The sequence below is a fragment of the Gallus gallus genome, chromosome 6 (genome assembly GCF_016699485.2).
Source record: "Gallus gallus isolate bGalGal1 chromosome 6, bGalGal1.mat.broiler.GRCg7b, whole genome shotgun sequence".
Lineage (NCBI taxonomy): Eukaryota > Metazoa > Chordata > Aves > Galliformes > Phasianidae > Gallus > Gallus gallus.
In genome coordinates, this window is record NC_052537.1 from 26777414 (window position 1) to 26804896 (window position 27483).

Below are 27483 nucleotides of genomic sequence, written 5' to 3' on the forward strand. Positions count from 1 at the left end.
GAAGATCTAATTGCCCCTTGTGGGGAACTCTGGAAAATGCTCTCAGGAACCCCCAGGGCCAGCTAAAGCACAAAGGCATGAGGTCCAGAGCAGGGAGGTGCAAGGCTTTGAGAGAGGGTCATGCCCTGAGCAACCCTGACAGAAACAAAGCAACCAAATGCTCTCACTAAAGCACTGTAACACACCTTTGGAGGGGCTGCAGCAGGACCAGTTTGCTTCTAAAGGCTGAAAGTGGTGATGTTCCGAGCACAGGCAGGGGTTAATGGGGCACTGCTGGCAGAGCTGAGTGCAGCAGCTAGAGGAGCTCAGAGGCCAGGTGGAGCAGGCAGGTAATTAGCAGAGGGGGAAGGCAGCTGCTGAGTATAAAACGAGGCTCTGCTGTTAGGCTGTAGTGATGTGTTGGTGGATGTTGTTGGTAGAGGGAGGTGCTTGGCTGGGGTTCTGCAGAGGGTTCCCTTCTGCTTGGCCCTGACCTGCATCTTCTCCCTACAGGCTGAAGGATCTGCATCCATGTAAATGTTCCCTCCTGTGCTCCTGCTGGCATTTCCTTTGCTGTGTCAGTGCTAGGGTGGGACCTCATGCCCAGCTCAGTGGCTGTCCCCTCTCTGAGGACACCTTGCGGCTATCCTGCCACAGGGTGTAGGGAGAAGAGCACCCCTGAGAGTGCTTTGTGGGTTGAATGCTGGGCAAATTCACCAGACTGAGTCAAGCGCTACCGTAGCCCTGGAGGGCTTCTGCTTTGGGCACCTGGCTCCTGGGGGTGAGAGTTCAGATCAGACAGACGGACACAATCTCAGGTGAGTGGGGAGTGCTAGAGCTGAAGGACAGGCTGACTGTGCCTCTCTGGCGGCTGGGCCTGGAGGAGGAGAAGGGATCTCAGAAATGAACTGCTGTTGGTTTTGGTGGAAAACAGGGACCTAAGCAGCCCTAACAGCGAGGGGGATGCCAAAGCAGTGTGATTTTTTGACATCAGAAAACATAAGGGAAAGATACTGTACCCTCAGGCGAAGCTTTGATTAGAGCTCTTCTCTTATGATCCCTGAATCAAGAAAAGATGAGAGAGGAAATAGCACAACAAAGGGGATTTTTTTTGGGTACTGCTGGTACTGCTGTCCATGGAACTGCTGGGTCAGGGCTGTGCTGAGCTGTGAACATCACTCATCTTGCCCCACTGACGCCCCAGTGGTGTTCCCTTATGTCCTGAGTACTCAGGTGTCATTCAGGAGCTGTCTCTGCTCACGTGGTGTGGGCATGTATTGTACAATACAATGATTGTGCCACTTAGCTTTAGTCCAGAGCTTTCTAACTTGCAAAGAGCAGTACTGTTGCTCATTCCGTCTCTGCTTTGCTGCCTTTTCTCTCTGCCTCTGAAACAAACAAACCTCTCAAAAACCTGCCACAAAGAAAAAATATCTTTATGTGGTGGCATATCAGACTGTGAAAAGATCTGGGGTGGGGGCGGATGGGTGGGTGTTGTCCTCAAGTGTCCCCATCTCTGCTTTCAGTCCACATGTTTGCTGGTGGGATTTGCAGCCTGTGCTGTTTATGAAGGCTTCTCCAAACAGCAGAATGTATCTTGTGGCAGAATCTGTGCTTTGCAAGTACCTAAATGTATTGTATGTAGCTCTCCTGAACTCCTGGCCGCACAGACCGGGGGCATGGAATTAAGTGTGACCCATCACACTCAAGTAAAAATCACCCACTCGGTGTGCCCGTGTTCAGTCCCTGAGCACCACTGGGTCAGCACTGCTTCTTAATTTCATCCTTCCTGGTGATGAGATTTTCAGGAAATGAAGCCTGAACAAACAGGGCATCCTACAGGCATTGGTATTTGTGTGTTAAAAACAACGCTTGCCTTGCAGGGAAGTCAGGGGTCCAAATGTGCCCCGTTACAGGGCTGCATTAGGGGAAGCTGCAGGCGGGGTGGATCTGACCCTTGGTCTCCACTTTTCACAGCTCTGTGCTAATTGCAGAGGAGACGCGGTGCCAGCTCACTCTTTGGGAAGAAAGCAGCAGGAACCAATTTGAAGAGCCACATAAATATGGAAGTAGGATTTTTTTGGCGTGGGAGGTGTTACCAGCAGCACACATTATGGTTCCTTGGCTTTATCACACCGTAGGCTTTTATCGAGACATGAGTAAGTTCTCTAAATAAGGAATATGAAAATAGCTTGTGATATAGGTTGAGTCATCAGAAAAAAATCAAATGAAGCTTTGACACCAGGGCCTCAGTTGTAAAGTCCTACTGTGTTCTACAGTTTGCGTTATAAACTATGGAGTCATTTCAATCTGTTTACTTCGGCTTCAAAATGCAAAGCACTCTGCCATCTCCGTGACTGTCAGCCTTACCAAATGGGCCCACTTTTCTGCTGCTGGTGGTGCTGCTTCACCTCCTACCCGTGAACACTTGCAGAGAATGTAAAGGTTACCCAGAGAAATGGCTTCTGTGGCTGGAGCTGGGATGCTTGGCAATTCTTTTAGACTCCTCTTGTTATTAAGGAGGACTTATGGCCCCTAGATATCCTTTTCAAGTACTAGCTTCCCCCATGGAAGTCCATGGCTGTTGTTTGTAGCTTCTGGCAATCTGGAAGAGGAAAGAGGGCCATTTTCCAGGCTGGGTTTTACTGAACTACTCACGTTAGTAAAGTTACTTACATGAGTAAGCATTCATCAGGCTTAAGTCTCCAAGTGAACCAATCATGTCGTTTTTCATGCTCTCTCTCTCTATGAATGGGGGTTTATTTCTGTCACACAGGTACTCCATTTCTGAGACTCCTTTGTAGAGCAGACAGTGGTTGATAGTGACTCATCCCTCCTTATTAAATTGCCCCTCCATCATGAGCTACCTGCAGGCACTGCTCCAAAATCCATTGACTGCAGCAGGAGGATGGCTCCCTGACACAGGGTGCTGGATCGAGCCCTAGATGACTTTTTACTTGAAATCTGTATTTTAAGGAGCTGTTTGTTCTACTTGGAGCTAAAATCACTACTGCGTTGGAATGGAATATTGAGGTCTACGGGACTAAAATTGGGACAACGGTATATCCTATCTACTGTAATGCCTCCAGTCACGTTAAGTCAAGTTAGCTGGAAAATCAATTGACATGAATTCCAGCGTGACCATTAGCTGAGCCCAGAGAGCCTTGCCAAGAAGAAGCAGAGTTCTAACAGGGATAGAGCAGAGCTGTGCGTATTCATCTCCTAGAGATGCTTTCCACCCGTGGTCTCCTTGGCAATGTATGTGTTGCCCCGAGCAATTACTGTGGCTAACAGGCAGCCCAGGGGTCAGGTGCTGTGGGCTGGACGTGGGCTCTGCCCCTGGCTTCGGAGGGCAAGTGATGTAGTTGGCTCTGTGCACCTCTGCTGGTACAGTTATTATTTGTCAAATCCTAAACAAAGTGAGGGAGACCTGAACTGACCACGCTGACCAAGAGGATCCCTGCGGTACACATAAAAGGATTGTAGCAGAGAGCTGTTCTTTCCTCATCAAAGCTCATTTCTCCTGCAGAGAATGTTACTGCTCTGCTGCTACAAAGCAGATCTTTGCTGTTGTGGCTCTGCTCATGCAAGAAGCCTTTTGCTGCTTGAGTGGCCCTGAATTTCTCTCTAAGCCTTTCTCACAGGCTTACTCACATGCCTCTGCCTTCTACCAGGTATAGTGATATCAATCTCATTCTGAGAAATGTGTACGGCTTTTTTCACATGTTTGCAACACACCTTTGGGCAAAGGATACCCTAAACACAGTCTTGTATGATGTATTTATTGTATTTTGTGGTTAGGAGGCCATCTGTTCTATAGCATGTATTTGTTTTTTCCTTAGGCTGTAATGTACTTAGTTAAGACCAACTAGAGTGGTCAGGGGACGATGGCAGGCCTGGGTGAGCAGCAAGAAATCAGTGCACCACAGAGTGCTAAAGCCATGGCTCGGATCTCTGAATGCAGCTGTGAGGAGCAGATGGCTTTCTGGCCAGCAGCACAACGCACTGCATGCAGGCGGTTACGCTGGAGAGAATTGTTCAGGGGCCGCTGGTCGGGGAGCAGGGTGTGTTGTTCTGAGTGCTGCCAAATGACTCCAGACAGGTGGGATTACTGAACCCTGCTGCGAGTGGGCTTGCTTTGCTGGGCTTGTGTGACATCTGACGGGGAGATCATGAGTGTGGGAAGGCTGGGAAGGAGAGCAGAAAGCTTCTGTGCAAGTGGCACTGCCCTGCTTGGAGCTCATGGCACCCTGGGGAAGTTGGTACATCTGTTTCCACGATTGGTTGAGCTGCAAAACTGTCTCCGCTGATTGCAGAATTACTCTATCTGTACAGGAGAGTAGAAGTGGGAGGAGCAGAGAAGCAAAGTCCGTCTGAGCACCAAGCCAGCAAACTGCCAGGAGGCGGCGCTCAGCGCTGCGCTGCGATGCCGGGAGGGCTGCGGGTCTGGCAGCACTCAGCAAGGGCAAACAGCTTCCGCGTGACGGCACGGCGTGAGAGGGCGCTGCAGGGAGCTCCGCAGGTATCCAGTCACAGAATCACAGAATGGCCTGGGTTGGAAGGGACCTCAAGGATCATGAATCTCCAACCCCCCTGCCAGGCAGGGCCACCAACCTCCCCATGTACTAGACCAGGCTGCCCAGGGCCCTGTCCAACCTGGCCTTGAACACCTCCAGGGACGGGGCATCCACAACCTCTCTGGGCAGCTGTTGCAGCACCTCACCACTCTCTTGGTAAAGAACTTCCTCCTAACATCCAGCCTAAATCTTCCCTCTTTCAACTTAAAACTTAAGCAGTCCGACCCTGCCATCCCTGTTGTAAATAATATTTAGAGGATGTTGGAAGTTTCTGTAATTCGAGCCATTCACCATACCCCATTGAAACAGGTGCGGTTTCTTGGCCTCAGTATTTATTCCTGTAAAGCATAAAGAGAAAAATGATTGGGTTTTGCCTTTAACCCGGCAGAGATTGGGTTAAAAGGCAGGTCTGCAGCCACTTCCAATGCTACAGCCTTATCGCAGCCTTCTAATTCCTCTCCTTGCTCTGCCTATAGGACGATGCACCTGTGAACCGTATCCCCTTCATGTCACTGCCTTCCCCCAGGGGGTGATGCCTCCTGAACGGGACTCCTGAGTGAAGTGCTATGCCTCCGTAATGGGCGTTCTTTCATTGACGGCTCCCAAACGGGCGTACCACTTAGAGACTGTAGGCTTTGAGCAATCAGTGCTCCTCAGCCTTCGCTGTATTTCAACAGCTTCTCGGGGAGTTCGGACGGGCTGTCGCTCGGACTCCACGCTGCCCGCGCCGGCTGAGGGCGCACAGGGCAACACGGGGCGGAAAAAAGCAGAAAGCGGGCAAAGAGCCGCGAGCCTTCACTGCAGCGGTCCCGGCCGTCGCAGCGCCCCCTGCAGGCGGGCGGCCGCACCCCTCCCGCCCGGCGGCGCGGCCCCGCTCGCCTCACACTTGCCTTTGGCGCCCAACCCGCCCCCCAGCGGGAGAAACCACGTTTCCGAGGTCTCTGGGGGGATTCTCGAGGTGCGAAGGGGCGGTTTCGGACAGCTACTTCGCCTTAGGGCCCCTTGAAAGGCTAAAGAGATATTAAAATCATTAAAAAAGGCGATATTTTAGTGTCTTTTGCCTGGTGCCTTCTCCGGCAGGCGAGGGGTGCGATCTCTTCTCCGCTCTCTCCCTCCGCCCTGTGCCGAATGGATCGCGCCGGGACGGGCTAGGGGTGGCTCCGCCGCCATTTTGTTTCGTGAGGGGTGAGCGGGGCCCTGAACCGAGCTCTGTAGCGGCCGGAGGGGCGGGAGGAGGCGGCAGTGGAGGCCCGGGGTCGGGCCGAGCCGTTGTGTCGGGAGGAGGCGGTGCGGGCGGGCTGCGCGGCGGCAGCAGGAGGCAGCGGGGCGGCCGCCTCCCCCATCCTCGGCAGTCATGTACATCAAGCAGGTACAGCGGAGGGGCTCCGGCCGCCAGCCTCGCGCGGCCTAGGCCTGCTGCGGCCTGCCCCGCGCCGGGGGTAGGCAGGGGCAGGAACGGGCCCGGCCCGGAGGGGAGGCGCGTGGGCCCTGAGGCCTCGGGGCCTCTGCTCGGGCGCCCGCTGTCGCGGGGTGGGATCGTAGTCCCGGCTCAGGCGCGGGGCCCTGAGGCGGCGGTCTCGTCGTCCACCGGCCGCTTCCATTCACTGCGGTGTGGCGGTGCGAGCGCTGCGCTGCGGGCCCTGGGGACATTCGGACGGGGCAATCTCGGTGACCCGACCCTGCAGGAGGCGGCCCACCGGGGACAGTAGTGTTTGTGCTGGGGTGGAGCCTGGGCCGCCGAGCACTGACCATTGCACCTGTGCGCATCGCCCCTGACAAGCACTCAGCACTGACGTTCAGATAAATGGAGTCCTCGTATGGCCCTTCTAACAGTTTTTAAGGCTGTGGCTATCATTGCTGTTATTGCTGTTAGTGTATCCCTGCACTAGTTATATGTGCTGCTCATCATCGTTGAAGTTTTTGTTTGCTTTCTTACTGCTATCTCTGTGTGTTCATCTGAAGCCCGCTAGGATTCTTACTTCTCTGTGGACTCAAAATTAATTTGGTTTTCTGACGCCCTATGGGCATAATGCTTCAGACTATGTTTGGAAGCACATGTTCAGGTTTTCATCAATTGTTGACATGGGAGTGTTTGTAGATGCCTTCTGGTACTGTTTTAGTACACCTGTGTTCAGATGCACATTTAATGTATGATGCATGTTGCTTTAAATACTTGGAATAAGAAAAAAATTCTACAGACTTGTACTGCACAGAAATAAATGGTAGTAAAGATGGATATAGTCTTAGTAAGCCCAAATGAAGTCAGAGTTAGGTGGGCCATAAGCCCTGGTGTTTGAGGAGCTATAGAAGAGGGAGGTCCAGCCAGCAGTTGGGCATGATGGTCCTTGTGGGTCCCTTCCAGCTTGGGATGTTTGATTTTAAGTGAGATGCCATCTAGAAAAACCTGCATGAAGTGGGGGGAAAATGGCACTGGGAGTCTGCCAGTGTTATACTTTAGAAACGGTGCCCTGGGTATATGAGTGGAAAAAAGTTGTTGCTCTGTAGTAATATACAGCAAATAATGATTGGTTTTTCTTTTCTTTGTTTTTCTGTCCTTTTTTTTTTTTTTTTGGTAGAACTACTCAGGTGTTTTTGAGAATAAAAGATATGAATCATTCCAACCTGAACACTGTTACAGTAGGCTAGCCTCCCACATTTTTGCCCATTCTTTTAATTTTTACTCTTGAAATCTGCTGAACTGGGAAACAGCATCGTTCACAAGCTTCTTAACATTTTTCTTTCATAAATTGGAAGGAATGAATGTGGCTGCTGTTTTCCTTTCTGAAAGCCATTGGTACTGAGGCAGAGCTTACTGTTGCTGTGAGGGTCTCCCATTTGGTAGATGGAGCTGACCAGTACTGATAGGGTCGGGGGGTCGGATCCTCTGTGAACAGCCATAGTGTTTGAGTAGTCATCAGCCAGTACGCAGTCCAAAACTTGCTTTCCATGCTTTGATCCATTAAATACTGAAATCCTTGTTTACTTCCAGTATGGTTATTTTAGATTTAGACCTGAATACAGTGCAGGTAGAGAATTTCATTTTGCTTTCTGAACTTAAGTGGTTATACTGTTGAGAAATCTCATAACGTGTTTTGCTGTCTTCCTAGCCAGTAATTCTGCCTTTACGTTAGTTTTGATGGTGAAACATCAGTGAGGTTTCAACAAGATCTTCTGGTGGCAAAAAGCTAAGGAAGGGCACAAAGGCTGAATGTCAATTCTAGTCCATTTCTAAGTGGTCTTCCTAAAAGATTGCAGCTTTTCAGGTGGCTGTTTTTCTGATGTCAGACTGAGCAGAGGAAAGCTGATGCAGAGTCTCTGAGCACAGCTTTGATGATTGAAAAGGGTTGATTAATGCTGAGCTGTGCTGGAAGCTGGATCAGTTTTGCTGCTATGTGGCACTGAAGTATTCAGATACAGTCATTCTAGACTAAAATTGGATAGTGGTACTTCTAGGCTAGTGTTTGTTATGTAGCTCTCTAGATAAATTCATTATGTAGGTTGTAAATGTTTGTTTAGGAAGTGAATTCAATAGAACCAGTGTTTCAATAGAACCTTTTACGTTCTATGTTTTACTGTGCAGCCTAAAGAAAAAAATAAGTCTGTCTTGCTCCTAAAATAGGTGAAGTCTGCTATCATCTTTGCAGTTTGTAACTGCTCTACTTGAAGAATGTGCAAATAGAATTGTTATGCTGAGTATGGATAATGTTATCCTAATGGGACAGATTTTTAATAATTTTCTAAGTGCTTGTTAACGTGGAATGGTATCTTTCCCGTATGTAATATTTGATGCAAATGCTTCTTTTAGTGTAGATTGTTATAAAAAGGCTAGAAGAGCTCTCTTGTTCACTGTGCTTTGACCTCGATATGTACCAGCATCTTTTATGAGTGGGGAGAAAAATCTCTGTCCGTAAAATGATGTTTAGGTGGAGGGCCAAGTCTCATAATACAAGATGCTGGTCTTGAGCTCAAAAGTTGACAGGATTAGGGAAAAGATTTCAAGTGTATCATAAGTGATGTGAACATTCTGTAACATCTTGAAGTTTAAAAAGAACAGAGGTAATTCTGTCATTTTACTCCATAGGTAATCATTCAGGGCTTTCGAAGCTATCGGGACCAAACCATTGTGGATCCATTCAGCTCAAAACATAATGTCATTGGTGAGTTCCAATATCTGGTTTTTTAACACTAATTAAAGTTGCATCAGATCATGGTTGAAGTAGTCCTTAACAGTTTGTTTACATTCTTCCTACATTTGATGACTTTGTATTTTCTGCACTGGAAGCTTCTTTACAGTTGTCTGTTAATTTCACAAGGCGTATTCCAACATGTTTACAGCAAAGTATTCTAGCATTCATTTTTACTGTGACAGCAGAGTGATTCTGTAGTAATTGAGTGAGAAGTGAACTGTGAGCGCCTTCGTGTGTGTAGATGTCCAGACTGGACAGTCCTCCTTTAAGAGACTGGGCTGTCTTTGCCCAGTGTTTTTAAAAGGAGAGAAGGAAACCTAGTTTCACTGTTGTTTGCCTTTTTAAAATAACTCATGGTAATCCCAGGTATGCTAAGGGATGAGTGTAGCTGAAGGGCTTTGGAAGCAATATGGTAGCAATAATTAATGCAGAGAGCATGAAAAGCCTAGGTTGTTCATTGCTAGAAGGGAAGCTGTTTTGAAGTTATGCAGTAAATGTTGGTCTTAAAGATGAGACACTGAACCTTACTAAAGCGTCAGAATATTCTTAAACCTTTATTTTTGGAATAGAAATTGTATTTTTCTGGTCTTTTTAAAACAAAGCATTTCTGAATTAGCACGTGGATTGTTGAAAGTTCATTGGTTTCAATTTGTAGCTATATACTTTGTGTTTCAATTTTCAGTGGGAAGAAATGGATCAGGAAAAAGCAACTTCTTTTACGGTAAGGATTGATTTCTTTATATAATATTGAGATAACAGTAATAGTGGTGGCTTCTTTTGTTTGTTTTGTGTTGAAGTTGATCTACCAAATGTTCTTCCTTAACAAGGTATGGTCGTGACTTGACAAAGATGAAAGATCCATCTTAATTCACATATTATTTCAGGTTTTTCCTCACTACTCAGGTTCTCTTAAAGAGTCTTCTAATATTTGCAGCCCCAAAAAGGGGTCTACAAGAGGAAACTGATTGCAAATATTACCCACGCTGGAAGCTGTTAGTAATATTTGCAGTTTAGTGATTCTTAGTGGCTAAATTTGTGGTATAGCTTTTAACACATTATTATGATGGGGATTTTGTGGAAGTGCCAGTGGTGGAGCACCGAAGAGGCAAGGTAGAGATACTAGTACAAGGTAGGGCTGTATGAATTGCCGGGTGTCGAGTATTTTACTGTTTTTAACCTGGCTTGTGAATCCTTGCTTGTTGAGCCCTGTTAATGCTTACACAATGAGCAAATAAGATATTGACAATGAGAGACTGAAATTGTAGCATACAGCAGGCTGAGTGATAAAGATTCAACAAATTAAGTTTTTTTGTGGATGAGGAAGAGAATGCTAAGATACGTGGTTGTGCTTTGTGACAATATGTTGAAGGTAGAAACTGCTGCGTATCTACCTAAAGGAAAGAATAAATCTGTTTTATTTTTTAATTTTTTTACAGCAATTCAATTTGTCCTCAGTGATGAGTTCAGCCATCTTCGCCCTGAACAGAGATTGGCTTTGTTGCATGTAAGTGAAGGTGTATAACAAGAAGACAAAAGAATGAGCTAATGCATTTCAGTCTTACTACAGAAACAGTGAAGTGCTGGACTGTAGGTATTTTAGACAAGTTGCTTTGGAAGCGTTTTTAAACATTTTTGTTACGTTTGTTGCTTCCCTTCAGGAAAAGGAAAGTTATTACAAAATAATACTTTATTCTTATATAGGTGGTTAATGCATGCATGTGAATGTCTGTCCAGGATTTTCAGAAATGAAAACGTACATAGTGGATCTTACGTAGATACTCCTGACTCTGAAGTGTATGAAAGGAGATGGGAAATGTGGTTGTCAGGGAAAATGGGAGATGGGTGGGCTGGATTCCCTCTCTGGAAGGTTCTTCTGACCAAAATAATCTTGTTTCTTAGGAAGGTACTGGCCCTCGTGTTATTTCAGCTTTTGTGGAAATTATTTTTGACAATTCGGACAACAGATTACCGGTAGGTTAAATGCTTCAGTTACTCATTATCATTTTAGACGTGCATATCTCAGTATTATCAAAAGAGTTGGTGTGGGAGCTGCTTTTGAGTTAGCTCTGGTAAAAAGTACTGTAAACGTTCTGGATTGATTATACCTACTGCAAGCACTTACATTTACTGGACTTTCTTTTCTTGAGATTGATAAAGAGGAAGTCTCACTTCGCAGAGTCATTGGAGCCAAGAAGGACCAATATTTCTTAGACAAGAAAATGGTGACGTAGGTACTTCTTTTCTTGAGCTGAATAAGCTGAGTAGTATTTCTTCTAAGTTCTGTAGTTATGTCAAACACTTGCATCTCTAGCCTGAAATAAATAACACTAACTTAGTTGTATAATACTAAGTAATGGTAATTTGACAGCATTTGCATCAGTCCTTGTGTAATAGACAGCAGACTTGGAATTCACGGTTTAATCCATTCACTAAAGTATGTTTAACTCTTTATTTAGTATTTTAGGACTTGTTTTAAAATATAAGAGATGCCAAATTTAGGTGTCTCAAGGAAGGGTAAGAAACAGCCTGCCTTATTTGCCTCCTCTTTGCAGTGAGGTGCTTCTTTTTTCATCTTTTTTTTTTTTCCCCCAAGGCTATATTATTTTTGGGTGCTGCCTTCCCTCTTTCAGCCAATTCCCCCTCACCCTCTTTTGTTTTAGAATTAGCTCTTGTGAATTAAAGGGTTTTGTTGAAGACAGCGTGCATTGTGTACAGTGACCACAGTATGTGATATGTTGTTACGATACTATACTGTTACTTTTGCTTTAAGCGTTTTTAATAGATGCACAATAATATTTCAGGAAAAATGATGTCATGAATCTTCTTGAAAGTGCTGGATTTTCTCGCAGTAATCCATATTATATTGTCAAACAAGGGAAGGTAAGACTCTTTTTCACATAGTGGAAGAAACAACTGTCAAAAATTATATGTATTCTGAATGGCAAAGTTGAGTTATTGCAGCAGTATGCCAAAACTTAAATCTTGTTATAGTTTGGGGGGGAAAAAAAGGAGGAAAAAAAAAGAAAGTGGGTTTTACCCTGATTTTGTGTGTCTAATGAGTATTCCACGATGTGAATTGTTTTAATATTTTTTTTAGTGTAATGCTGTGATTTTCATGGAGGCATTTAAACTGACTGAGATAGCCTCACGATTTAAAAGCCACACTTAAGCTTTTCTAAATGTATTTTTGATGTGGTAAAAGTCTCTGAAGTTTGTGTAATACTGGAACTTCGAGTTTCAGCAAAAACTGGTAGCATTTGAGTATCAACAAAATTAATTACAAGCAGAATGCTAGCTATCCTAAAGTAGTGGTCTTAAACGGAAAGTAGCATGGTAGATTCCTGGACATCTTTCCAAAACCTGAGACAGATGGGCAGAGTTTAAAAAAAAAAAAAAAAAAAAAAAGTCCAATGTTTGATCTGTTGTACTAAGTCATATCAGAGAAGGATATTAAAATCAGAGATCTTGAATTTTTAGATCAACCAGATGGCCACAGCTCCTGACTCCCAAAGACTGAAGTTGCTAAGAGAAGTGGCTGGTACCAGAGTGTATGATGAACGTAAAGAAGAGAGTATTTCACTAATGAAAGAAACAGGTAAGAATACCTTCTGAACAATGGTTTTCCTTTTCATATTTCTAACATTATTGACAAATAATTAATCACTGTAGGAGACAGAGTAGCTTTAAAAGTGTGGGATTATGTTACACTGTTTAACTGAACTTTTTGTCTCCTCTTCTTTTTTAAAGAGGGTAAGAGAGAGAAGATCAATGAGCTGTTGAAATACATTGAAGAGCGACTTCATACACTTGAAGAGGAGAAAGAAGAGCTGGCTCAGTACCAGAAATGGGATAAAATGAGGAGAGCATTAGAATACACAATTTATAATCAGGAGCTTAATGAAACGCGAGCTAAGCTTGATGAGGTAAAATACTTTGTCTCCTACAAAATATATCACAAGACCTTTTGCTTTTTACTGATGTTTGCTTGCATTCAGTGTTAAAATCCTGCAGTTGTCTTTCATCAGTTCAATGTGTTACTCTTGCATTTCTGAAACTAGAAGTTTACTAAAGCAGAATCTTGCTAGTTTAGCTACTTGCTGTATTCTCCTGCAGCTTTCTGCCAAGCGAGAGACGAGTGGAGAGAAGTCCAGGCAGCTGAGAGATGCACAGCAGGATGCTAGAGATAAAATGGAGGTAAAAATGCTTAAAAGAGGGGCTTTTTAAAGTTTTTCCTTTACTTTACATTGCTTTATATTTTTTTTAAAGTGTAAACATTAAATGTAAATCTAAATTTAGACACAGACTCTAAAGTTCATTCACTTGAAATGAGGAGAGCTCTTACATTTCAAGCTTTAACAAATAACTCTAAAAACATCTTACATTCTAACTTATGCCTTCATCTTGTTTGAGAAATTGTTGGAGAAATTGATTGTACTTCTTAGCATACTACATTGATCTATATAGTTCTTGTTGTGAGTTTGATAGATAGTGTCACATGCATATGGTGTTTAAAATGTTATATGCTTAAATTTGCATAGGAAATAGAACGACAAGTCCGAGAGCTGAAGACAAAGATTTCTGCAATGAAAGAAGAGAAAGAACAACTTAGTGCTGAAAGACAGGAGCAGATTAAGCAGAGGACTAAGCTAGAACTTAAGGCTAAAGATCTGCAGGATGAACTAGCTGGCAACAGTGAGCAAAGGGTATGTAACAGTGGCATAATCTAAAATGTAATTGATTCATGGAAGTCTGCTTGTCCACTGAAGGCTTTTTTGGCTTACATTCTAGGTGGGTTTTTCTTTGTCTTTAAACTACAGCCTTTCATTGTTTTTGTAGGCTATGCAGGACAGATATCTTGGGTTTTTGGCTTCTAGCCAAGTCCTATGTTCTGATCCTTTATTTATCATCCTGAATGTTACAGAACCAAGCACCTTCATTTCTCTTATACTCAATTGCTACAAGTGTTGAAGAGGTTGATTTTTCGTTATAGCATTAACTTGGACTTTGTTGTTCAGACCATGAGGACCTTCCATACTTGCATAGTTTAGCTACTTAAGAATGCTTAATTTCATTCATCTTTACTGTTCTGATTGGAAATGAATTTTCTCCTGAGTGCTGAAAGAATGTAGTATCAGATTAGCAAATTTATCTTGCGCTCTTACAATTAAATTATTCTCGAGTAATGTGTATTTATCCAAAGATATTAATAGAGTTTCTGTTACTACCTCATTTTAATTATTGCTTTGTTTCACTTTCAGAAAAGGCTGTTAAAGGAGAGGCAAAAGCTTCTTGAGAAAATTGAGGAGAAACAGAAAGAATTAGCAGAAACAGAGCCGAAGTTCAACAGTGTAAAAGAGAAAGAAGAGAGAGGAATTGCCAGGTCTGTAGTGTTCTGCAGTGAGGGGAATTAAGCATTACAGAAAGAGCCATGATGCTATCAGAACAGTTGTGCAATATATTTAGGGCTTTATTTAATATTTGAGGATGGAGTGGCTATATATGTTCTTTATTTAAATAAGCCTCATTTTGTGTTGGGTATTGAACTGGTGGGGAAATCAGTATTTAGTGAATTTAGTTAATTAATCACCTTGTGGAGTTTTATGAACTTGCTGTTTTGTGAAGTCTTCTGCATGATTGTCTTGTTCATACCATGATTCCTTTCTTTTCATAACTGCTTTAACTAGAGCCTGATTTGACTGTTTTGGAAAATTCTTATGGTAATTATCATTGCTTTTTCTTCATAAATTCAAGAGTTCTTTATAATACCACACGTCTTCCCCTTCTCAATATAGACTTGCACAGGCTACACAGGAAAGAACAGATCTTTATGCAAAACAAGGTCGGGGAAGCCAGTTCACATCCAAAGAAGAAAGAGATAAGTGGATAAAGAAAGAACTGAAGTCTCTAGATCAAGCAATCAATGACAAAAAGCGGCAGATTGCAGCTATACACAAGGATTTAGAGGATACAGAGGCAAATAAGGAGAAAAATTTGGAACAATACAGTGTAAGTTTTCATTTTAATTCTTCTCTCAAAATAGTGAGAAGTAATAAACACTCAATCTAATTTTGGACAAACTAATAAAGCTTAGTGCCCCAAAGGAAGATAAGACTTTCTTTTTGGGTGGGATCTTTAAAAGAAAAATATATATATAGGTTTTTTTTGTTTGTTTCTTTTTTTTAAATACCCACACATGACTCTGAACCTCCCTTTGGCACTACTTCAAACTTTGCTATGTACATTTACTTTCTGATTCTTTACCTGAAGAGTCTGGCCTGAGTTCGCAGGAAGAGACACAGAGCTGCCTTGATTTTGTCTGTTTTGGACATGGCTGTTCCATACAGAGGTGAATGTTGGATGTTTCAACATTCTTTAGGGGAAAAGGAGAGAATAGTATCTTCTGAGCTCTGCTGCCAGCACTTCACCTTTGCACCACAATTGCAATTTTGTAGTGAGGAGTTGAGACCCTTTTCAGTGGAGAAGATTATTCTTTCAGTATTATCTGCATAATTTTTAGATTCTAACATCCATGTGTTCAGAAGCAGCTCTAACTTTAAATAAAGCAGGGAGATAGAGAAATATCACTTCTGCTGGAGCTGCAGCAGTAAAAACCCCTTTGCTTAGGGTAGGAGAGCATCCAGTGCCAGTGCTGCTACACTGCATGTACTAATTGATGGGCACATGCAGTGTTTGTCTGACAACTGAAATTCAGGTCAGTCTCAGAAAAATGCAGGAATGTAGTTGTACAAAGAAGACAGTGTTCTGTTGAACTGAACTGAACGGTGAAATATGCTATATGAATGAGGTATGCTTTAGCTAAATAATGACTCTATCAGTTGATTTATGAAAGAACTGACATTTACCATAGGCTGTCTATAATGATATTGTATGGCTCAGTAAGAAGCATTTTATAGAATTGATGTTAATTTTTGTCCTTTTCTACTAAGAGAAGGCTGCTTTATGCCCAGCCTAAGAACTGCATAGCATTTTGTTGTTGTTCAGAAGGAGGTTGTCTCAAGGGAAACTTCATGTTGGGTTGGAAAAACTTCTGATTTTGAGCATGCTGCTAGTCCTGTAGATAGATAACAGTGCAAACATAAACTGAGTGCTAGCCCCAGCATCCTTTGAGAATGGCAGGTGTCAAATGAGTGAGGGGAGGGCGTCTGTGCAATAACTTAACAGTGTGCTTTTGGCAGTAGCTGTGGTAGAGCACAAATATTGTGCAGGAGAGCAGGCTAGAATTTTCACTACTAGCAGCATGAGATGCAAGGCTAGTATGTATTTTGTGATCAGAAGTGTTACTTCAGCATTATTACACATGGTTGTTTATGGTAGTAACTGCTGTGATTCAGTTTCTTACCATGACCTGGTGAGCTATTTCATTGAAAAATGCCCAGGTGCACAGCTTGTCTGTGCCTGCTTTGTAGTCTGTTTTGATCACTGTGCCTTGCACTACTTACTTGCTGACATAGTGCTTTTACAGTTTGTAAATTGGTGGAAAAACTTTGTAGAAACTGTTTCTGAATTCTGAGTAGTAATTAAGCATTAAATTGGGGGGGAGAGGAGGGAAGCATAAACATTGTAACTAAAGAATGCTGCAGTTTCACAGTCATCTTTTCTTTATGTTAGAAACTGGACCAAGATCTCAATGAAGTGAAGGCTCGTGTTGAAGAACTGGACAGAAAGTACTATGAAGTGAAAAATAAAAAGGATGAACTACAGAGCGAAAGAAAGTTAGTAATTAATTGAAATATGTCTGAACCTCACTTAATGTGAAGGACCCCAACTGTGTAGTTGTTAACATGGCATGTAGGTATGTTTTTAAGTATAGCCATGTATGAACTTCTGTACTTAGCCCTTCTGTTAAACTAGCAGCTGTTAGATTAAAAAAAAAAAAAACAACTTCAGACTTTATTCACCCTTAAAATACTTGAACTGTGGTTATTGTGCAGTTATCTATGGAGAGAAGAGAATGCAGAGCAACAAGCTCTTGCTGCTAAGCGGGAGGACCTGGAAAAGAAACAGCAGCTTCTCAGAGCAGCAACAGGAAAGGTAGGAGGCCCTGTATTTGTTGTAACTTCTTGTGTAAGCTTTCTTTTTTTTCCCATTCCTAAAGGAAAAATCGTAGTACTCTTTTAAAGATATCTTTTGAAGTTGTTTGCTTTGGTTGCAGTCTTACTACCTTTACTTAAAATAGGGAAATCATATATGTAGGCTGTTCTACAAATATTTTTAGCTCTAGAAGTATTTTGAAATTCGTTTTGTAAGCTTAAGGTAGTAGAGGAGAGGTGAGAAGATGATGTAGAAACTGAAAGCTTACCAAATTCCTTTTGATATTTATTTGTTCTAAAATAAAAACCAAACACCCTGAGATGTTACACCCACCTGTTTTTAGGTATGTTCATTAGTCAGCGGCAGTTTGTCAAGAAGGGTGGTTACTGCTCTCTAGAAGTTGAGGATAAAGCTGATAGCTTTTTCTAGATCTAAGTGTGGTGCAGTAATCATCTGTGCTTTAACAGGCCATTTTGAATGGTATCGACAGTATAAACAAGGTTTTGGAGCACTTTCGTCGGAAAGGAATAAACCAGCACGTTCTAAATGGCTATCATGGCATTGTGATGAACAACTTTGAATGTGAACCAGCTTTCTACACATGCGTTGAAGTTACTGCAGGGAACAGGTAACTACATGCTCTTCAGCATTAAGTTGGTGCAGCTGCAGTGTGACAAATGGACCTGTGCTGATTCCTTCTGAAATATTGGTTATTTCTCCTCTTAATCTTCAGCTCTGGTCCTTATTTCTTCAAGCACTGTTGTATGGCCTCGTCACACTTTTACTTCAAGAAGGGACTAAGAATTCTGCAGATTTAAAAAATGTATTCTGACTTCTCTTAATCTTGTTTCAGGGTGGGAGGGAGTTTGGGGAGGGAGTGGGAGGGCAGGTTAGCAAGGCCCAAGAGTGATGCTCCTGATGCTTGCTAGGAATCTTCTGGTGTGGTTCATTCTACAGAAAGTAATGCTGATGTTTCAATAACAAAAAGAGCTTTTTTCACTTACACTGGAAAACCTTACATGTGAGCGTAATCTCAAAATAGCCAACTGCTATTTAAAAGCTGTGTCATTCTAATAAGAGTACCGTCTGCTTGCCTTGACAGCAGCGCTTAAAAACAGTAGAGCAAATGCAGCTTGGCTTTATAGTGACAGGTAATGTCACCTGCATGCTAAATGTTCCCATACAAATATTTGTTCTTTTAGCGCAGTGAAGATTTTTTTTCTTGTTTTTTTGGGGGCTTGTTAATTAGGTTATTTTATCACATTGTGGATTCGGATGAAGTGAGTACAAAAATTTTAATGGAATTTAACAAAATGAACCTTCCTGGAGAAGTTACATTCCTCCCATTGAACAAGCTAGATGTTCGAGATACTGCTTATCCTGAGACCAATGTGAGTGTTCATTTTGATCCTTCATCTGTTTTCTCCATAAATATAAGCCTTCATTATTTGAACTGTGTGCCTATTACTTATTGCCTGCCACTTCCTTTTGTTGAACGTCTGCAATTAAATACTGCCATTAATTTATTGCTTCTCAAGATTGGAAACCTTTTTATTGGAAAACACTTTGCTACAAGCTATTTCTTCTTCAAAGTTAGACTCTACCTACAGAGTACATAGGTGATAATATAGCAATAGGAAGTTCTGTAATCTGATAATAATTGCATGACTTACTAAACTTGAATTCTTTAGCTGAAGGACTGCCATGGACAAAAGCTGAGGAGAAGGATAGTGTTGTGTTGCAGCTATGGAGACTTTCTCAAAGTTGTTTGGACTGACTCGTGTTTGGATATTTTAAAAAATCTTCAGTGACAGCTGTTTAAAATCTTTATAACATATTTCAAGAACTAATCTGCTCTTACTTGAAACTTATTGAAGTGTTTAAATGTAATGACTTCCTATGGCCTTGTGGTAGAATAAGTTCTTTAAAATTTCCTCTCTTCTCCCTTTGCCTCTCAGGTAGATGTAGGAAAAAAAGATAAAAAAGAATCAGTCTTGTAGTGTGTCTATTTTGGGAGGGCTTTACTAGCAAAACTGTGCTAATGTTTGTGTTCTGTTTGCCATGTAAGAGTCATCCTTGGTGGATTTTTTATTTTTTCCAGACAATTAATGGCAATTGTTGAAATAGTTTCTGTAATGTAATACTCAGGTATGCAGCAGACTCCTAGCTGACTTAATGCTCAAGCCTAGCTGCTAAAAACTAAAATAGCAAAATCTTGCTCTTGATTTCCATACAACATCTGTACGGACTGTGTAATCAGAGTATCATCCCCTACGTATTTCCAAAGTAACCATTTGCAGTGCTGTGCTTTGAGTTTGGAGTTTGACATTATCTAAATAAATTGTGACATATGGAGCTCCAGAAGTCTTCATTTCAGAAGTCTGATTGTGAATGCGTGCGTTCATCTTCAGTGAATTCGAGATACACTTAACTTTCAAGAATATAGTATTATAAGGCCGTGTATTATGTTTTTACTTTGGATGTAGTTTCTTTATTTTCTAGGGCTTGCTTGAATTTGTTGCAATATGCTTGCTCTGTTTGTGTCATTGCACTGTACTCATTATAACCACTGTCCCTTCAGGATGCTATTCCTATGATCAGTAAACTGAGATACAATCCAAGATTTGACAAGGCTTTCAAACATGTGTTTGGAAAGACTCTGATTTGTCGTAGCATGGAAGTATCTACTCAGCTGGCCAGAGCTTTCACTATGGACTGTATTACTCTGGAAGGTAAATGTTGCAATTAGGTGAATTATTTATTGGAAAAGTGGGGTCCTTTGAAGTGTGAGACTCGTTATGCATAATCTATCAGTGTTATCAAAATAAAACTATTCAAAATAATATAGCTAAGACAGAACAGCTACCACTTGGTTAGGTGCAGTACTAAAAAATGCAGAATTTCTTCACAATTATTTAATTATATTATGATGTAAAAATTAATAGCTATATCTCCATCCTGAGAACTGCAAAGTGGATTGTTTGTATTCACATTCTTTCAAATTTAGAAGGCCTTTGTTCTCCTGAAGTATTTATGATTTATTCCACCAACTTAAAACTTAAACTGAGGGTGCAAATGCATGGCTATAATTACTGATAAGTGCAGGGTGGGTTGTTCTGCATACCAGGTGCATTTACCTATTGTGTTCCCTAAGGCAGTCTTTTGGTAGTAGCCTATTCCTGCAGTGCAGATTCCACACAGACTTATTATTTATCTCTTTCTCTGAAAGGCAATCTGAGAACTCTCCTAAGGAATGTCTGAGGGAGAAATAATCGGCAGAATCTGTGCCTTGTAGAGCAATGCTTCTTTTTTTTTTTTTTTCCTTAAAGGGGATGGTAGCAATCTGTGTTGGTGTTGAAGAATGAAATATACTTTAAATGAAACACCAAAACAAATACGTCACTAATTACAGAACTTTATGTGAAGTCTTAATTTTAAATAGCAACTTGTTATACTGATGCAGCACTTCTTTAGGTTAGTTGAAATGTTCTAGTCATAATACCAAAATGTACTATAGAAACTGCTCCAAATATCGCAGAGAATAAATGATGTGCCATTTATAGTCTCGTTCTGATGTGCTCTTAGGTGATCAAGTCAGCCATCGTGGTGCTTTGACTGGTGGTTATTATGACACAAGAAAGTCTCGTCTTGAATTGCAGAAAGATGTTAGAAAGGCAGAAGAAGAGCTTGGTGAGCTTGAAGCGAAACTCAATGAAAACTTGCGCAGAAACATTGAAAATATCCTTTTGTTTCTTTTGGAAAAGGTTATGTGATGATAAAGGTTTCATTTTGCTGTTACAGTAATGGGTGAAAAACAGGATTCTTAATGCTTGTAAATGTTGCATAGTAGCTGTGGCATTTGTTTGACTGTTCTTTGTGCTGTCTGGTTCTGTTAGTTACTGTAGGGACAATATATAAGCATATTAAGTCATAACCTTCAGGCCTGGTTTTCCTTTTTGAGGAGGGAACCATAGAGGATATATGTAGGGTGCTCAGTGAACTGATAGCTGAAGAGTAATGCCACACAAGAATTTCTGTGGTAGATCAGGAATTGTAATAAGTGTTGTTACTGTATCTGACAGTGAGTTTTGGAAGGTAACACAAACAGATCCCAAGACACTTTGAAAGTAACATTTCTTTGTCTGTTTCTGCTAACTTACTGTTCTGTATTTGATTCAGTTTTCCAAAAGTGTTTTCAGTATGGGATGACACGTTCTGCTGTGACCTCTGCTTTTGGGAGTTGTTCGGCTTTTAGTGCTTCTACGTTGATGTCTTGTTAAACAGTGCATTTCTAGCGGGAGAAACATAATGTTAACAGTACAACAGAAATTAAGATTCTCTACAAGATCTACACTGTGACTCAAGGTGTTGTTTTACAATTGTTCTGGAAAATTATCTCTTTTGTCTCAGACTTGAATAAGAGTTGATTTGTATTGCTCTAATGATGCTTTTTAAATGAAGGCATCTGCTCTTCTATATTTTGTAAGATAGAGTTTTCCTTACAAGTTCAAATGTATCTATTATGAGTCCCATGTTGTGAAAATAACAGCAAATGAATCTCTTCTGGTTTACTCTTGGCATTGATAAGAGTCAGGAAGTCACTCTTGCTGATGATTCTTGATTTCTCCTGTACAAATGATTATTTTGATTCATCTTATCAGGGCAACAGGATATGGCAAAAACTGAAAGCTAAATATACTAGTAGGTATAAAATGTCTTTTAAAGAGTTTTCCTTAGCCCACAGAATGGATTAATAATGAGATTGACCAGCTGATGAACCAAATGCAGCAAATTGAGACACAGCAGAGAAAGTTCAAAGCCTCTCGAGACAGTATTCTGTCAGAAATGAAAATGCTGAAGGAGAAAAGGCAGCAGTCTGAAAAGACATTTATGCCTAAGGTACAGTAAAGTGATATTGAAATTAATTAGTGGTTTTATATTACTATTTCATTGGCATTAGTGATGAATTTGCTTACCTTTCTAGTTGACTGAAATATGAAATGAAAAGATGATTAGAGATCTGACACAGCTCATATTTGCATAAGTATAGAAATAATATTCATAAATCTGCACGTTGCGCCAAGGAATTATTCTGTCTAATCTTTATTTCACAGCAACGCAGCTTACAGAGCTTGGAGGCAAGTTTACATGCTATGGAATCAACCAGAGAATCATTGAAAGCAGAGCTGGGAACTGATCTGTTGTCTCAACTCAGTCTTGAGGATCAGAAACGTGTGGATGCTCTTAATGATGAAATTAGGCAACTGCAACAAGTAAGATAAAATGTCTTGCAACTGGATGTGGTACCTTTTCTTCCCAGTAAACTTACTTTGGTCCTTTATGTGACAAGTCAGTAGTGATGAATGTATTGTAACTGAGCAGTGTTTTACCAATAGTGGCTTGAGATGTTTGGAGGTTTCTCATTTGCAAAATTTATCTGCCTGTTTTTCTCAAATGCTGGGTGAATTTTATGAGCTATATTTTGCTAGAATTATACTTCTGTAGTTCTGGAATCGTCACAATTTCCTTGCTCCTACTTTTGAACTTTACAATAATTAACTTCAAAATAGATATGGTCTGAAGGGAATTATGCATGATGTGGGAAACTGAAACAATATCTTTAGGCTTGTGGTAAGTCAGGCAGTTCTAAGTTTGTTGCTATGTTTGCCATGTGTTGTTGGAAAAACACTGTAACTGTACTCTTTCAAGCTCTTCTGGGTTTAAGAACTATGGATCCATGTGCTAGTACAGATCAGGAAAGTTACAGATCTTTATGATTGTCTTGACACTAGATGGCTGCCAAAATATTCACTGCTAGCAGGTTATTTCTACCTGATTTAGAAACAGTGACAGTCTAAAGATGCGTAGTATTTTTGTACAGAGTTCTGTCAGGAGTGGGCTTTATTTTGAGTGGGTAGTTTGATTTTAGTTGATGTAATAAATATCCTGTCTTAATTATTATTATTTTTCAGGAAAATAGACAGCTTTTGAATGAGAGGATTAAACTAGAAGGCATTATAACAAGAGTTGAAACGTATCTCAATGAGAATCTGAGAAAACGCTTAGACCAAGTGGAACAAGTAAGGATTTGCTCTTAAATGAATTTATGCAGTCTGTTTTGGCAGTTTATTTCCGAAGCTGTGACATGTTATTGATGGGATAAATATGTATTTATCATTCTCTGTAGTCTGTGGTGTTTCTTGCTTCCCTTTATCCAAGCTGAATTACATGTTATGCTTAAACTTCAGCAACAGAAATCTTGCTCCGTATACACTGCTTTTGGTATAAAAAAGGCTACCATAATGATGATGTGGTAAAAGATGAAAATACCTTAAAGTTTTAGAAAGTAGTTGTACGTAGAACAGTGGAAGCTGTCTGGCTTACGCTTTCATTCCCTTCCCTGTTGAAGCTTGATGGCATTCACTTTGTCCCATAGGAACTGAATGAGCTACGAGAAACAGAAGGTGGCACGGTTCTTACTGCCACAACGTCAGAACTTGAGGCTATCAACAAACGAGTGAAGGATACACTGGCACGGTCAGATGGTTGGTAACACTGTTTTTACAAAGAAAAATCTTCACTGTATTGAATGTTCACACATAGTGCAAAATGAGAAGCAGCAATGACTTTTGAATATGCTGTAGTAGTTACATAGTGCATAAGAGGTGTTTTGGAACACAATCCAAAAGACAGAAGCAAGTTTTTATGCAAATTGAACAGAAGTGAAATTGTCTGCAATTGCAAATTGTAACATCCAACAGAGTTTTGGCATCATTATATATCATAATATTCTGAAGCAGCATTCATACACAGCATGATTTTGTATAGCTGTTCTTGAACTTCTCCTAAACCGTCTGAAACTTAAGTTACTGTCAAATAGGAAATAGCTTCTGTATGGATCACCACTACTTTTGCTTCTCTTTCTAGACTTCAATCATGTGATCTCTGAAGGAATAGAGAGGATTTCAGCGTTTTGTCTTAGTGCAGGCGTGTAGGCGTAACCATTTTGGCTTTTGTGCTTTTTCCCCAATATTTCAGATCTGGATAACTCTATTGACAAAACAGAAGCGGGAATTAAGGAATTGCAAAAGAGCATGGAACGCTGGAAGAACATGGAAAAGGAACATATGGATGCCATTAACCATGACACAAAAGAACTTGAAAAAATGACTAATAGGCAAGGCATGCTCCTCAAGAAGAAGGAGGAATGCATGAAGAAAATCCGAGAATTGGGCTCACTTCCACAGGAGGCTTTTGAAAAATACCAGACTTTAAGTTTAAAGCAGGTAATAAATGTGCTTGTTTTCAAGTTAGTTATAAACAAACAAATCTGAAAGATTGGTTTCATGTACGTCTGTTTTCCCCACAGTTATTCCGCAAATTGGAGCAGTGCAATACGGAACTGAAGAAATACAGTCACGTTAATAAAAAAGCTTTGGATCAGTTTGTGAATTTCTCAGAGCAGAAGGAAAAACTAATAAAAAGACAGGAGGAGCTGGACAGGGGCTACAAGTCAATCATGGAGCTGATGAACGTGCTAGAGCTTAGAAAATATGAGGCTATTCAGCTGACTTTCAAGCAGGTAACAAAATGGCAACAGTAGAAAAGACTGGAATAGAAATAAATAGCCTTACATAACTGCTCTTTGGGAAGAGATTCAACTAAGCAGAGCTATTATGTAATAATAGACACAGCATCATGAAAGTTGAGTTTTGTGTGCTTAATACTAACAAAAGAAACAAGCTGACATCTTAAATGGCTACTGATTTTGACTATGTTACCTTTCTAGCTGTTCTTTAAGCCTTTTAAAAGCTTTCTTTCTGACAACTCTTTGTACTATGTAAAACCCTTTCTCGGAAGGTCTGGCGATGGTCTATTCTAAATCCATTTTCCAGATTTTAGTGAAGTCTTTTCTAATGTTAGCAAAGGGTCTTAACTGCAGAGTGTGTAGAGTCTTCTGAAGCTCATCCTCTTAACTGATATCTCATCTGAAGCTCACTGAAATACAAATCAAACTTACTTTTGCTGTTTTCTGTTTTAATTCTGCCACTTTTTTTTCATTAAAGTGAAAACTCATGCTACAAAAGCAGTTGGCTTAAGTCATGTTTTTAGACCAAACTTTGTATTCACATTTCTCTCTTATTCTGGTGCTTAAATTTGAATTTGGATATCCCTACTTAAGAGCAGTTTTTACACGCTTCAAGTATTTGTTTTTGTTTGCACTTGATTTCATTATGTAATAATAATTGTTGTCTTTAAGGTGTCAAAAAATTTCAGTGAAGTATTCCAGAAGTTAGTCCCTGGTGGCAAGGCCACGTTAGTGATGAAGAAAGGAGATGTGGAAGGCAGTCAATCCCAAGATGAAGGTGAGGGCAGCACTGAGAGTGAAAGAGGATCTGGATCGCAGAGCAGTGTGCCTTCTGTAGACCAGTTCACCGGAGTTGGCATAAGGGTAAGGAGAAATATGTGTTCCAGCACTCTGAACAGTCTTTAATTTAAAAGTTGAACTATGTATTTTTAGGAAGTCAGTGTTGAACCAGTCTATTTATTTGCTATAATAGCAAGTGATGTTGTGGTGTAGTATTTTGAAGTCATCTTTCTGTTGTGCTATCTCCGTAGGTATCATTCACGGGGAAGCAGGGTGAAATGAGAGAAATGCAACAACTTTCAGGTGGGCAGAAATCCCTGGTAGCTCTAGCCCTGATATTTGCCATCCAGAAATGTGATCCAGCTCCATTTTACTTGTTTGATGAAATTGACCAAGCCTTGGATGCTCAGCACAGAAAAGCTGTTTCAGGTACCTTACTCATCTTTGGTGTGCTTGAAGTGACTGTCTGACTTTCAGTACCTGACATTTCAGATATGAGACGCTCTCTGAAGTATCTCAGCACATGTTGAAATTTAACTTTGTGCTTCCCTTTGCTCTTGGAGATGGGCTTCGGGTACAAGCTCAGTACTGGCATGTGTACAGCAGCTAACGAGTTACAACTTAATATGGTGTAAAAAGTCTAGGTTAAGACTGGAATTTATTATAGTGTATAAACATGATGTGGGTTCTTTCTTGATTTCTGTTTTAATTCACCAAACTCTCATTTTAAGTAAGGAATACTAACTTTTACCTGTCTCATATTAAGACATATCTTGCTTTATTAGAAAGATGACATTAATAAAGATTTCTTATATTCTTTTTAGATATGATTATGGAACTAGCTGAACATGCTCAGTTCATTACAACTACTTTTAGGCCTGAATTGCTGGAATCGGCTGACAAGTTCTATGGTGTAAAATTCAGAAATAAGGTAAACTTTTAGTTTGTGTTTGTTGAAAGCTTTATCAAGCTCTGTTTTATTCTGTAGAGAGGTACCTATAACAACTGTGCTTTGTTGTGTTCCACCAGGTTAGTCATATTGATGTGATCACAGCAGAAATGGCCAAAGACTTTGTAGAAGATGACACCACGCATGGTTAAACGAAATTGTATTTACTGCTTGTTTGGAAGATGTGTATAGTGTGATGTTTATGCCAGGGAACTGTAAATTAAAAATATGAAGCTTTTAGTCCTTGTTTAAAATAGTTTTTGAACATACATTTTAACCAAGACCCCAGAAGACTTAGTTTCAAAGAAGCTTGAGTATCCGTATGGTCTCTGTTGCTGTATTTTATAAGATGATTGTTAATGTTACCTTTATACAGTACCTGTAGTTTACAGAAGTTTATTCTCTTCCGTCAAACCTTTTGTAAAGCGTCTGTTGCTGTTTTAAAGCTTTTCAGAAAGTGCTAGCTCTTCCTTCCTCCCTAAGTATACTTTTACCATTTATATTGCCTCACAGTTTTTTTTAATGGCTTCAATTAAAATGATTGGTTTTATCGCTGTAACCTGTGTGCAGGTGTGTGGTGTGTGTTGTCTGTCTGAGAATTCCCCTGAAACAGTAAATACTGTCAGTCCTACTGGAGCTGCTGAGAAGTATGAGACAAAGCTGTTATTTCAAGTGATTCATGCTTTCCCTCTGGCACTCTGGCCAATACAGCAATTCTCCCACATTCCATCATTCTGAGTGACCAGAATTGCTTGTACCAGGCTGTCAGTCATGAATCAAACCATGAGTCTTTTCCCGCTGCCTGGAATTCTGACAAAGAACTGTTGTATGATCTGCTGTGCTATTCTGAAAAAAAAATGAAAGTCAGATGCTTCTGACTTAAAATAGCAAAGTCATTGGGAAAAAACAAATTGGTTGCAATTGTGTGTATATATATTCGCATTATGTATAACACACTTTTGTGTATTGTGTGAAGTTATACGATGCTGCTTAAGGTTATTTTACAATGAGAAGCAGTGAACTTAATGTACTGCGTTTGCTCTGTAGGGCACTTCAATGAAACAAGAATCAAGTGATCTGGTAGGTTTCCACCAGCTGCTTAGCACCCCTGCTGCCCACTGAGAACCAGTTGTCACTGCTTTACGTGAAGTGCAGGAGAAGGAGGTGTGAACTGAATGCAATTTCCTGAGCTAGGGAATGCATGCACTTAACGGTACAAAGCAAGGTCAGAGAGAAAAGTGAAGTTGGTATGAAGTAACTTCCCTGGGGAGTGATAATCCAGAAGGAAATTACCACTGGCAATAAATCTTAGAAGCCAGACCATTGAGTATGTTGTACCTGACGTGGGAACTATGGGCCGCTTTGCTCTGG

The 27483-nt window shown here is 40.9% G+C and overlaps 1 protein-coding gene across 1 annotated transcript; it reads left to right on the top strand.

The window, feature by feature from the left end:
- The first annotated feature begins 5734 nt into the window (after positions 1–5734).
- On the top strand, positions 5735–26671 carry SMC3 (structural maintenance of chromosomes 3). Its single transcript, NM_204517.3, has 29 exons — positions 5735–5925; positions 8638–8713; positions 9426–9464; positions 10180–10247; positions 10643–10714; positions 10891–10970; positions 11545–11623; positions 12221–12338; positions 12491–12666; positions 12857–12937; positions 13282–13446; positions 14002–14123; positions 14536–14749; positions 16373–16476; positions 16696–16795; positions 17263–17423; positions 18045–18186; positions 19377–19527; positions 20381–20533; positions 21543–21694; positions 21910–22068; positions 22768–22875; positions 23232–23340; positions 23834–24081; positions 24165–24377; positions 25056–25247; positions 25415–25592; positions 25988–26094; positions 26193–26671. The coding sequence occupies exons 1-29, from the start codon at positions 5911–5913 to the stop codon at positions 26262–26264; spliced, it is 3654 nt and encodes a 1217-aa protein (NP_989848.1). The 5' UTR covers positions 5735–5910; the 3' UTR covers positions 26265–26671.
- Positions 26672–27483: the final 812 nt, after the last annotated feature.

Bases quoted from the DNA above. Each gene is read 5' to 3' on its own strand.
- SMC3 (NM_204517.3), top strand. The intron at 14,750-16,372 runs GTAAGTTTTCAT...TCTTTATGTTAG, and splicing joins AAAATTTGGAACAATACAGT to AAACTGGACCAAGATCTCAA. The intron at 23,341-23,833 runs GTTGGTAACACT...CCAATATTTCAG, and splicing joins TACACTGGCACGGTCAGATG to ATCTGGATAACTCTATTGAC.